This window comes from Schistocerca piceifrons, chromosome 7 (genome assembly GCF_021461385.2).
Source record: "Schistocerca piceifrons isolate TAMUIC-IGC-003096 chromosome 7, iqSchPice1.1, whole genome shotgun sequence".
Taxonomy (NCBI): domain Eukaryota; kingdom Metazoa; phylum Arthropoda; class Insecta; order Orthoptera; family Acrididae; genus Schistocerca; species Schistocerca piceifrons.
This window is the reverse complement of record NC_060144.1, coordinates 522,137,013-522,150,249: the sequence shown is the minus strand read 5'-3', so window position 1 is coordinate 522,150,249 and position 13,237 is coordinate 522,137,013. Positions and strand designations below refer to the sequence as shown.

Below are 13,237 nucleotides of genomic sequence, written 5' to 3'. Positions count from 1 at the left end.
CCTGATAACCGTTCCCAGGAACGTATATCCTTCAGTGTGCTACACAAGATCCTTTGGCACCACAGCTGAATTTTTGGCAGTAGTATGCGTCTGCTGATCCATGTGTACAACCTAAGGTTACATAATTGTGATTTAAAAAGAATAAGACTAATGTAATCTGCACTAGTGAATGAAGTGTGTGAGTGAACACTGCTGCACACTATGATGCAACTATACAATCATGTCTGATATGGCAGTAAAATATTGATAATGAATTTAACATACCTTTATGAAGATACACTTCTGACGTAAAATGTTATGACCATCTGCTTACCCCTCGAGCAGGCACACCTCTATGTAACGTGTGCCAACCCCAAACAACATTGTTTTGCACCATTTCGTTGTTGGTTCACAATTCCGAGCCCATATCAATTCCTTCATTATTGCTTTCCTAACACTGTGATAAACTGTGTGGTCATACATCAAAGTGAGCAGCAGTAATATAAAATAAACAGGGAGCTACGTAAGGGGGGGGGGGATTATGATCCATGCAAGAAAATAACCCAGATTATGAGCTAGCTGCTTGGCGTGGGTCATTGCTGAGGGGTAACACCTGTCCGCAGCAACAGAGTGATATAATGAAAGTTTATTTCATTATTGACAAATTAAAATGTGCTTTAGTTCATATTATGTAAGTTTATTTTAGTGTTGTCCAATTAAACTAAGATTAAAATGTGATTTTGCTCATACTTTTTTACCTTGGTAACATTAATACAGCTATTATTTACAAGTGATGAAAAATGGCTTGCTCGCTCGAGGGTTAATAACATTCTGGTCCTCCTCTGCATGGCCTGAACTCCACTAGTCTTTAGAAGGTTTCCACATACATGTGGCATGAAATGTCTACACACAAGTCACACAATAACCAAAATTATGGGCCGGTTGTCTGGGGGCACGGAATTGGTGCTCAGTATCGACACATATGTTCCATCGAGCTAAGACTGGGCGAATTTTGTGAGAAAGACATCAGCTTGCATTCACTGCCATGCTTCTCAGACCACTATAACATGATTCTGGCCTTGTGACATGGATGATTATGCTGCTGTACGAGATCAGATGTGCCACACATCAGGGCTGTTTACAGAGTGCTATAGCCCCATCTTCCACATTCTGTGAGGAGGTGTAGACATTCAACACCGTGTTGCCTACTAGCGGTGTCAGTGACCTTCAACCACTTGCCATAGATGCTTGTTACAACAGCATGTAAAGAGTTGACCAGCTTTGTCGTTCTGAGATGCTCATTCCCATGCCTGAGAACACACAATCTGTCCTTTGTCGAAGTCACTTATTTCTCAATTTGTGGCCTGTATTGTAGTTGGAATGATTCACTACTGTTTCTGCTCTGTTTATATGTTGTGGCTCATTAGTGTACACCATTTTTATTTTTGTCGGTTTGCCCCCATCCCACTGCACCAACAGTGTATCATCAAAATTGAAAAACTACACAGTCAGAACGTGACTGTGAATAAATGATAAAATAAAGTCATTGTCCCTACCACAAAAGAAAAAGAGTATAATACCACTCCACAGAAAGATTTTTAGTTACCTATAACAACAGTTTAATACAATAAAAAATGGTGAGGGACTGAATAATTGTTGCACACAATTTAGACAAGGACTTATTGTGATAAATGGATTCTGTGCCTCTTGGCTGCAACTTTGCAGAATTATGTACTGCTAACTTTTTTCTACTATTGGTATTGAAAATTGTCACCTTTTTCAACTTCCTCAACTTCTTTCCATGATAAGAATGTTACTTCCAGGCAAAAAATTAATTTCTATGGTGAAACAAAAGTATGAATATGAATGTGAAGGAATAATAAAGAAGAGTAAAAGTTGTACAATTTTTTCAAATATATTTTCACCATAAACATGTAAACATAAGCTCTGACACATGCTATAAAACAAATGCAAAAGCATAGGGATGTATTACTGAAAACACGATTACTAAAAATTATTTATCAATTTATTTGCCATAATGCATAGGCTCACAATCTTGAATAGGGAACACAGTAAACTCAGACCTCTTTTTTTTTCATTTTTGGTAATGCATGTGTTGAAATCATATTTTGGTAACACAATGACATGAAACATATCACTGTAAGACTGAATGAGTCAAAATAATTTGAGCAATTTATCTCTCTCTATCTTCTGCAGAAAATATCAATATTAAAAATATAACAATCTCAGGCTTTCACGGCATGTACCTTTCCCAGATTTGCTCAGACTGTTAGGTGACCAAAGAGGGAAACAAGAAAACAATGTAGTGAAAATCTGACCCTTAACTACCATTAAGCATTCGACCAGCAATAGTTTTGCAACAGACCAAACCTGTTTCACTTAAGAAATGTGTGGATCCATTTTCAAAGTCTCTCTTATCACAGGAACACACAATACTAAATAATTGTGCATTTGGCATTACTTCACTGAATTTTGTACATAAAGCTTCCTGCAAAGCTGGTGGTATCCAAACATCTGAATAACTACAGCTGACCAATTTTACCTGTGTGCCTTTCAGTCTTTAGGGTCCAAACAAATCAGAGAAAAAGTAATGCCATGCGAAGAATAAAAAATTGCACAATGTATATGTGTCACAATTCACAAGAATGTTGACTCACTCAGCAACTATTACTAAGGTTTAAAAACATGTTAGTACTCATCCAATATAATAACAGTGCACTCTGGAAACAACGGCAGTATCAGTCTTGGCTACGAAACAATAGTATAGTATTTTGAATAAGATGCACACACTTTCAACATCTACAAACTACAGAACAATGCAGCGACCACAACAATGTCCATTTTCTTGAAATATTTGAAAGATGTAGCTGCCCAGTGTTCTTGGCACCATCTAAAAGCAATAGTGATATAAATAATTTCAAAATTTGTGTTGGCAATAAACACAGCAAAACATATAAAATTACGTGACAAGTTCAAAACAAATGCATGAAAACAATGTACATAAAATCATACATAACATAAATCGATGCCATTAGTCAAACCAAGTACACAGACTGTCACATGAGGAATAGTCAGCATTCACAGATTTGACAGAACAGCCATTCAAAGCAAAAAAGTCCAGTAAACATGGACTCCAAAATGCATACCTCCAGAACCATGAGCACTACTTCATCTTCAGTACTGTTAAACAAATCTCTTCTACTGCACACTCCTTGAGAAGTGGTAGTGTGGACCAAATCAAGAAAAAATGTCCAGTAAACATGGGCTGCGACGTGCATGCCTTAGGAGCTATGAGCAAATTGTTCATCTTTATATTTCCTGAAGAGTTCATGTATTTCTTATCTGCTCACCACACGTGAAAACAATAACAAGCAAAAAGTATCTCTTCTACATTCACATCTACATCTTCTACATTTACATCTACATCAGTACTTCCCAAGCCACCTTGTCGTGTGTGGCAGGGGGTACTTTGTGTACCACTGACATTTCCCCCTACTCCTGTTATAGTTGAAAACATGTTATAGTTGAAAACAGTTCGTGGGATGAATGATTGCTGGTAAGCCTCTGTGTGAGCTCGAATTACCCTAATTTTTTTCATGGTCTTTTTGTGAGATATATATAAGAAGAAGCAATATATTTGTTTATTATTCTAGGAATGTATGATCTTGGAACTTAAAACAATGAATATCTCTGTGATGCAGAACGCCTCTCTTGCAGCGTCTGGTGCTGGAGTTGGTTGAACATCTCTATCATGTTTTTGTGCTTACTAAATGAACCTGTAACAATAAGCACTGCTCTTCTTTGGGTCTTCTATATTTCCTCTATTAGTCCTATCTGGTACAAATCCCATACTCATCATAGTCATCATCCCCCATCATCATCATCATGATTTCCGTCCAGTGAGCCGGGTAGGAACTCGGTGAACGAGGATCACGTACTGACGAGCAATATTCAAGCATTGGTTGAACGAGCGTTTTTTAAGCCACTTTCTTTGTTGATGGACTTCGTTTCCTGAGGTTTCTTCCAATGAATCTCAGCTGGCATCTGCCACTTACTCATAATTAAATTTCTGTGGACGATCCACTTCACATCACTCTGTACTCATACTCCTAGGCATTTTATGGAAGTAGCTGCTTCTTCTGAACATGTGCTCATAGCTTTTAAGCTGGTTTTACAGGACACATCTATCGTTTACAAGTCTGTACCAGTACTCAAAGCATACAAGGCTGGAACTGCCAATATTTTCATTAATCGTATTACTCGATACCCCTAACATGTAAGTCTGCACCAGTGCCCCAAGCATAGATATTCAGAACCACAGGCTCATTTAAGTCAGTTGCATTGTTGAGTGTGAAAGTTAATATTTTTGTAACACTGCTATTTAATCATATAGAAACTTCTGAGGTCTTGCTTCATATTTATTACGCAGCTATTGTTTATTTTGTGCAGTTATACTGAAATTACTTTATGATTATACAGAATTATGGACTAAAGTGTTCATTTTATGTCATGTTGGTATAAACAAATGATTATCTATGTCCATGTTTCACAGCGATTTAGACATGGAGGTTGCAATTATCTACACATCATCTGCTGTGACAGTGCTGACTTAGTTGTTAGGAGAAGAACAGAACAATGACAATAATGCCAAGAATAGGAACTGGGTTTGACCCCAGCTGGGAAGAAGGAGTGAAGACAGAGACATATACTCCCTGTTAATGAAGTAGTTTAGGCCCGAAGATGAACAATATTTAGGAACTTCATCAGAATGGGTGCACCTTGTCAATCGTTCAAAATGGGATTCATGGGTTGACACAATAATGAGGGAAGCTATTTCACAATAGTGTGACCCCAAAAATGCGAAACAGCTTTTACAGCCCCCAATGGTCATGGTTGGCACAACTACTCCGACTCTTGTGGGTGTTTCCTCAACATTATCCTTCCTAGCATGCTAATATAATACAAATGATACAATCAAATCAAGCACTTCCATTACTTTCACTAACTGACGAGGTATGTACACATCTCAAAAGTAAAATTATACGCACATTTACATGAAACATATAAACTCAAAATTAAACATTTATAGATGTATCTAATTGTGTGGTATAGTGTTTCTAGAAGACTATACAGACATCTTTCCTATTTGTATGCCTCAATGAGCACACTTTTACTTTTTGGTTCCATTTTGATTTCTTCAACAACGAGCTATCATTAGATATACAACTTTTCTCAACAACAACACAAAAAAGAAATTTTCATTTGTTTTATTGCTGTATTTATGAAACATTACTCACTGAAAAATGTACAGAATATCTTGCACAATAGCCAAAAGAGTCCTCAAGAGTTCATGTATTTCTCCTCTGCTTACCACACGTGAAAACAATAACAAGCAGAAAGCTGGCTCGAATAACTGCATTCTACACATGAGCACCTACATCTCTTCTACTGCATATGTGGGGGGTCAACAGCAAAATAGATTGGTTCCTATTCCTCCCCAGTTGGAGAGATTTGTTTCACAATATTAAAGATGGTGAAGTGCTCATAGCTCTTAATGTATACATTTTAAAACCCATGTTTACCAGACTTTTTTGCTTTGAATGATTGTTCCTGTCAAATCCCTGAATGTTGGCTATTCCTCCTGGGACACCCTCTATTTTTGACAGCAATATACAACTAAACCCTGAATCACTAACTGCTAAGAAAATTTGTGTTATAAATAATTTTTTGTTACATATGTAAATTGTACTTACAATGGATAATGTCACTGAAATTTTCTTAACTACCATACTGGCACATTTGTTTGAAGTTCTTATTGACATCATCCGGTTTAAAAATATTAGCTCTACCTCCAACTAAAACATGGATATCTCATTCTTTTAGTTCTGTGATCAACCAGCCAACTGAATGCCATCCACTGTTTTATTAATACTATTAACATATGATTAGACATACTGGAGATTGTATGTGTAACTTTTTATTACTGTGGCTGCATCTCCGTTGCCTTTGCTTTTTGTTTTAACAAGAATAACTACTCATACCCCAGTAGAATGCATGCAGAACAATGTGGCCAGTAGAGGCACAGTTGGTGGGGAAACTGTGGGAAAAGCAGTAGTGATGGGGGTTGCAGACAGGTGCTTGGAACATTGTAGAGGAAATGCGAAGCGCTGGAGGGGAAGTGCCATTCTAAACTGAAGACTATGGTCATATTTTTGGTAAATATTCACACTTGCATGGTGACCATCCAAAAAGATTCACTATCACCTTTGCTTTGGTTAGTACCTAAAAAGAATTCCACTAAAAATAGAACAAAAGCATGAATCTGTTAACCATTTGTAGCTTTCAGAGATGTGTCATGAACTGTGACTTTTGAGTAAAAATTGTATTTTCCTTGTTGCCATGTTAAAATTTGCTTCTAATGCCAAAACACAGCACAGTTTACGCAATGTCACCTCACTGACATGTTGTGCAGCCACAGCCACAGATGTCAGAGAATTCTGACACAGTGGTTTATTAAGTGAAGCACTAAGGACAAGTAAGGTCGAGAGAAATCTGAAACAGTGGGTTATTAATGAAGCACTGAGGACAAGCAAGGTCAATAGCTTATGAAGAAACACATCCTTGGTATAAAAATAAATGTGTAATGTCTTCAATTCTGTTGTTCCAAAACCCACAGCACTTCTCATTTGACCAGCTGTCAATGTGGCTTAAGAATTATATTCTTTCATCGAAAAAGTCTGAAGTTATTCCACTAACATGGTAGATAACGAAGTTTCATATAATAGCCATAGGGCAAAATTTGCTTGCTATCATTTGCCAAAATCTCATTTCGATATCTCGCACTGTTTATAAGATATGAGGGATGTTATGGATCCTTCATTCTTGCTTTATTGCAATCGCAAGTGAGTGAGCTACAGAAGATCAATTTTCTCAAGGTTGGTGACAAAGGAAAATTTTGATGTGGTAGTTAAATCTCATATGCTACAACATATTATGTACTACATAATATGCACCAAACACAAAATCACAGCAATCTCTATTTTTCTCTGCAAACTTTTTCATATTTTGTGCCGTGACTGGCTTGAAATGGGCACTTCATCATGAAGCTGACATATAAAACTGTAATCAACGAAAAATGAAATTTTTGTACCAAATAGTTTCTGTAAAACGATTTGAGAAAGACCTCAGGGCATGCGCCTCATTTCTGTCATCACAGCCAGCCAAAAGCTAGCAAACAATGTTGGCCTCCCCTTCTGAACAAATGGATGAACTAACCCAGCATTTTGAATAAAAACTGGTCACTGCACACCAGTCACCATACCCTGTGCAGACTCTGCCCATAATCAATACGTCAGGGGTCAACAACCTCTCCACTCCCCCCTCCCCCCACCCCTCTCTCTTTCTCCCCATTAAGTCTAAATGGCTACTTATAATGCACTGTTGATAGGTGCACTGTCAGCTGAAATCTAGATCTGTAATGCATTAAAGAAGGCCAATGACATTACAACCAATGCTGACCTCCTTTCTGTCCTGAATTACATCATGGTCATGGAACACAAACATTCCCATGGAATTGAACATGATGAACTGGTTGTGTTATGTGTGCAAATAGTGTCTAGGAACACATTTATAAAAAAGCTAATAGCAACTCAAATATCTATCATATCTGTCATATAAATCGAAATATCAAGCATGACTTTTCCTGTCATGTTCACGCTCTGACTGTCCATTTAGCATGTCAATGGGATGGGAAATCAGTTGCCTTTCAAAAACCTTGTCTGTGATGCTTTTCTCACAAAACTAATAATTATTTTCTTCATTTACTACTAGGTGATAATATGAAGTAATTCTAACACCGAGAAAACTTGATGCCACCCTTAAAAATGAAGTTTTAGCTTTTACATGTTAAGCTTAGATAAAAAAAATAAAGTATTGTGACTGAAGACGGAATATTACTAGTAAAAATATCCCTAGGAACATTAATATTTGACTTTTGAATTTTGAGCAAGAAATATGCTTCACACCAGCACCTAAATGAAAATTTCCCAAATCTTACCAAGCTGCCACACCGTAATTGTAATTATACCCACCTTTTCAGTCAAGACCCACATCGTCTCCAGAGGAGGAAGGTGGTGGGGGTGGTGTGGGACCGGCACCTGGAGGGAATCCTGCCCCGGGGAAAGGCATGCCTCCCATCCCTCCGAGGCCTGCACCTGAAAACTTGGCTGTCAGTTTCTCCATGGCAGCCACAACCTTTGGATTGTTCTGGTACTTAACCATGTTGGCAGGATTGGTTGAGATATCACGGAAAGCTGCTGCTAACTCAGGATCCTGAAAAGATAAGAAAGGATTTAACAAATATAATAATCAGCAAAGAACCTCAAACAACACAGATTATTGCATCAAGTGCTTCTGATGTGTTGTTTTGGTGTCTTATTAAATGAGTAAGTGATTTGTACAATTTTTCAGTCAACTAAAAATGATTTGTTTTCATCAAAGAAGTTTTAAGTATGATATCTTGGAGTTGCTGTGCATCAGTGAGTCCTATGTTGAGACAATATAATCCATTTAACCATAAATTAGCCATGGCATTTGGTCAGAAGATCAGTTTAGACTGCCAATTTTCCACCTCATGATCTTTGTGAGACCTCTAGAGCTTTGGCTGCTGATAAATGATTGTGTGGTGCCATTTTTTTTATTTGTAAATTTCACAGATGTTAATGAGTGTAGGGTGACTGATAATGCATCCTGCATCTCCACATGATGATGGTACTTCATACTCCACTGCCACCTCTCCCCTTTTCTGTTCCACATGCTAATGGTGCATGAGAAGAACAACTACTGGTAGGTTTCTGTATGCATTCAAACACCTAGAATTTTACTTTTACAGTATTTCAAGAAACGTATGTACAAGGAAGCAGTATGCTGGTTGACTCTTGCAGAACATATGCTCTTGGCAGTGTAACAGTAAACCATACTGTGATTCACAATGCCTCTCTTGCAGCATCTCTCACTGGAATTGAATGAGCATCTACATGATGCTTTTGACATTATTAAATGATCCCATGACGAAATCTTTTGCTATTTTTGGTATCTTCTCTATTTTCTCCATCCTACCTGGGAAGGGGCCTAGACTGAGGAGTAATACGGGGTGTTCAAAAAGTCTCTCCGCAGCGCCATACGATTGTTAGCCGTGCGTGCCGTACACCGCAGTGAATATACCGAAATGAAACTCAGTGAAATACAAGTTTTTAATTTATTGAACATTCATTTTTACTGAGATAAATGAAACAGTGGAATGTTGGGAGAGTCCACTTGAAGGAAAGTAACCCAGGCAGGCAAACAATCATAAGGCAAGCGTGGTTCACAATCGTACGGCACTGCGGAGAGACTTTTAGAACACCCTGTACTCAAAATACTCAAGTAAGGGTTGTAGGACTGTTTTGCACAATCTGTTTTGCATGAGGTCAATAATATTTCCTGAGAATTGTCTAATTAATCTCCGCCTAGCATCTGCCTTCTCTATGATTAATTTTATGTGGTGATTTCAGTTTCAGTAGCTCCATATGCATACTGAGATATTTATTGGATGTGACTTTTTTCGGCCGGCCAGGGTGGCCGAGCGGCTCTAGGCGCTACAGTCTGGAACAGCGCGACCACTATGGTCGCAGGTTCGAATCCTGCCTCGGGCATGGATGTGTGTGATGTTCTTAGGTTAAAGTAGTTCTAAGTTCTAGGGGACTGATGACCTTAGAAGTTAAGTCCCATAGTGCTCAGAGCCATTTGACTGTTTTCAGAGATCATTTGGCAAATGGATAATAAAACAATAATGAGATTTTCCATCTGTTAGGTGCAGTGCATTACATTTGTTTCTCATAAGGGTCAAAACGCCCCCCCCCCCCCCCCCACACACACACACACACACACACACACAGAGAGAGAGAGAGAGAGAGAGAGAGAGAGAGAGAGAGAAAAGAATGTCCTAATTTCATTGAAAAGTGTAAATAGTACACAAACAATCCATGAATATCTTGGATTCAATGTTAGGAACAATAACTACAAAAATTAAGTGACAGTATATGGAAACTTCATTCGGGCTTTGATGCTATTACATTCTCCTTCTCATTTGGTTATTGTATTTGGATATCCATTTTCTGTCTCCACTTTCATGTCGAGTGTCCCAATGTTTCATTCTCTCCTTACATATGCATCCTGACCCCTCTAATTATACCCCAACCAAATTCATACACTGAATGAATTACCTAAGGAAAAGTGTGCCTGGTAGTCTGGAGAAATTTTAGATCAGAATAACAGAAATGATCTATAAAACTACTGTCCAATATCTTTGGCATGCATCAGTTTCACAATCTTAAAACATATCCTGACCTCAAATGAGATGAGGATCATAAACAGAATGACCTCCTCCCTACAGACCAGCATGGATTCCAAAAACATCAGTCATATGAAACCAAGCACTCACTTTTCTCACACAACATCCACAAAACAAGGCAGTCAGACAGATGTAGTATCTCTTGACTTCCAAAAACATTTGCCTCAGCAACACATCATTGCTTATTAATGTAACTATGGTCATATACCAAACAAAACGTGTGACTGGAACTGACAACTTCCTAAGTGGAGAGCCATCTGCAGGAGCAGAAGTAAAGTTAAGTGTGCCCTAGGAAAAAGTGTTGGACCCCCGATGTTCACACTGTCTGTTAATGACCTGGCAAACAATATTAATGATAACCTTGAACTTGATGCAGTTATCTGAAAAAGCTACACAAATATCAAGTCAAATCTTGAAAATATTTGAAAGTACTGCAAACAATGGCAAGTTGCCCTAAATGTACAGAAAAATGAAACTGTATACTTCACAAAATAAAAGAACTTTGTATACATGGCTACAAAATCAATGATTCACGAATGGAATTGGTTCAACACGTACAAACAAATGTGTTAACAATTTGAGGGGATATGAAATGAAACGAAAATGTAGGTTCAATTGTAGGTAAAGCAGGCCACAACTGTTAGTTCACTGGTAGGATACCAGGAAAATGCAATCAGTGTACAAGTGAGAGTGCTTACAAAACTCTTGTGTGAATCATCCTACAATATCAGTGAAGTGTATGGGACCTTTACCAAATAGGAATAATGGGTGATACTGAACAATTACAAAGAAGATCACCGTGACTGGTCACAGATTTGTTTGAGTCACAGGAGAGCATCATCAAAATGCCGAATGAACAAGCAGTATGTGAGGGATCCAGGAATATACTACAGCCTCTTTCATATCTCTCATGAAGAAACACGAAGACAAGATTAGTCCAACCAGTGCATGTGAAATATCCTCTACTATTCACTTCATAGTGAGGTTATGAAAAGGATAGATTGCTATGCACCATACAGTGCAAATGTTGAGTCGCAAATAGACACAACAAAGACTGTCAAACAAGTAAGCTTTGGCTAAAGGGCCTCCTTCTGAATTAGACAACATAATCATGCAAACACAATTCACATGCACATGACCACTGTCCCTGGCTGCCTTGACTATATGGTGAGTAGCAATCTATCCTCTTCACAATTTTGTCATTATTCCATCCTGAATTTTTCACTGCTTGATTCTCTACACATCAGTTCACAGAGTACAGATGTAGATGAAGATTTATGTAGTCTACTGTGTCATCATATTTGCTTAAAATTACTTATTGCTTGAAACTTTATGTGGCATAACTTATTTCCTCCAACCAGAGCTCTGTCAATGCCACACGCCAACTGTCCACCACTGTCATCATTTGCTGTGTGGATTAGTGCAATGTACAGCCCATGTGTATACCACTTTGTTCATTTATGTTGCTGTTTCTGGTAGATTTTTGTGTCTGTTGAAGTAAGAGGTTAGAAAGACAGACCCAAGATACAGAATAAGAAACAAAACAAAAAGCCTGAACAAAGAATTTTGCTTAAAGAACAACTGTGTCAATTCAATTCATGTGAAATGTACAGGAACTTTGAGAGGAAAATCAGTAACCTCTCTAAGTTTCCAGTGCCATGATTGGTGTAATCTGAATCACTCAGTGTCATACTAATGTGGAAAAATACAAGAAGGAATTAAGAGAAACACAATTTCTTGATTGTAACAGGAAAAAAGATTAATGTTCAAAAGTGCATAATAGCACTGTATCCTTCTGCAAAAGGACCAATTCAATGTCGTATAAACAGTTATCATCACAGAAACATGGAGGTCTACGGAAATTTAACCGAGAGAACAAGATACTAACATAGCCATTTCTCATATAACTGATCCGGTGTACCTTAGACAAAATGCAAGAATGACAGTCTTTAAAAAAGTCTCAAAATTTGTCATTTTCATTACCATGTAAAAATGTAAAAAATCAGGACTGTAGTTAACTGCTGTTGCCAACTGATATTTATTAAACATTGAAATTCAATTTTGTCTTTTACAATGATATAGGATTTGTTAGTTGGCCACAAGAAACTTGAATGCCTGATCCCAGCAGTGTAGATACACTGAAGAATTTAGTGCAAAAGCAATTTTACACATCAGCAGAGTGTGCAGACACTGTCAAATATCTGCTGTTGTGCTGAAGGCAGTTTGTCTTCTGTGTTTAAATGTACAATCCAGATGGCTATCTTTCTTCTACAAAAGGAATAGAATAAAACAATTTTTTCCTGTGCTCTGCATGATGCCAATAAATAATGTAACTGATAGCTATGTTCTGATTTTCAACACAGTAAAATAATGAAATAAGAAGAAATAAAACATACAGTATTTGAAAATCATGTCATCAGAAACTAATGTCAAAATTGGCAAAATATAGCACCAAAATTTGCAGAAAATAACAAAAAATGATAAAGGAAATAACATCAAAATTGGCAATAATAACACCTTAACTCTGCATAAAATAGAATGATATTTTTCTTTCCCTGCCGATGCATAGAAATCATCTTAGTTTGCATAAGCCTTCTACCATAAGAAGTGAATCAGGACTTTTTCACTGCTGCAAGTTGTTCTCAAGAATCTCCACTTCAAAAAAAATTATTTCAATGTAATGAAAGTTTTTACCAGATGTAAAAGAACTTAATTTTGATGACATAGTTTGAATTTTATTTAATACATAGCATATTTCATGGTTGTTCTCGGATAGAGACACAAGAAGTTAGATTAATTTTCCATCCACCACAGCAAAGATTATTCATCTATCTGCAGCAGCTGCCG

The 13,237-nt window shown here is 37.5% G+C and overlaps 1 protein-coding gene across 2 annotated transcripts in view; it reads right to left on the bottom strand.

Annotated features, from left to right (window-relative positions):
* Positions 1-1,875: 1,875 nt before the first annotated feature.
* The window catches only part of LOC124804884 (putative protein FAM10A4), a 187,751-nt gene continuing 176,389 nt past the window's right edge, over positions 1,876-13,237 (bottom strand). For both annotated transcript variants that reach the window (XM_047265249.1, XM_047265250.1), the window contains exons 6-7: positions 8,091-8,331; positions 1,876-2,890 (exon numbers count right to left, since the gene is read on the bottom strand). In XM_047265249.1, the coding sequence (XP_047121205.1) occupies positions 8,095-8,331 (237 nt within the window). In that variant the 3' untranslated portion in view covers positions 1,876-2,890; positions 8,091-8,094. The remainder of the gene's footprint in view (positions 2,891-8,090; positions 8,332-13,237) is intronic.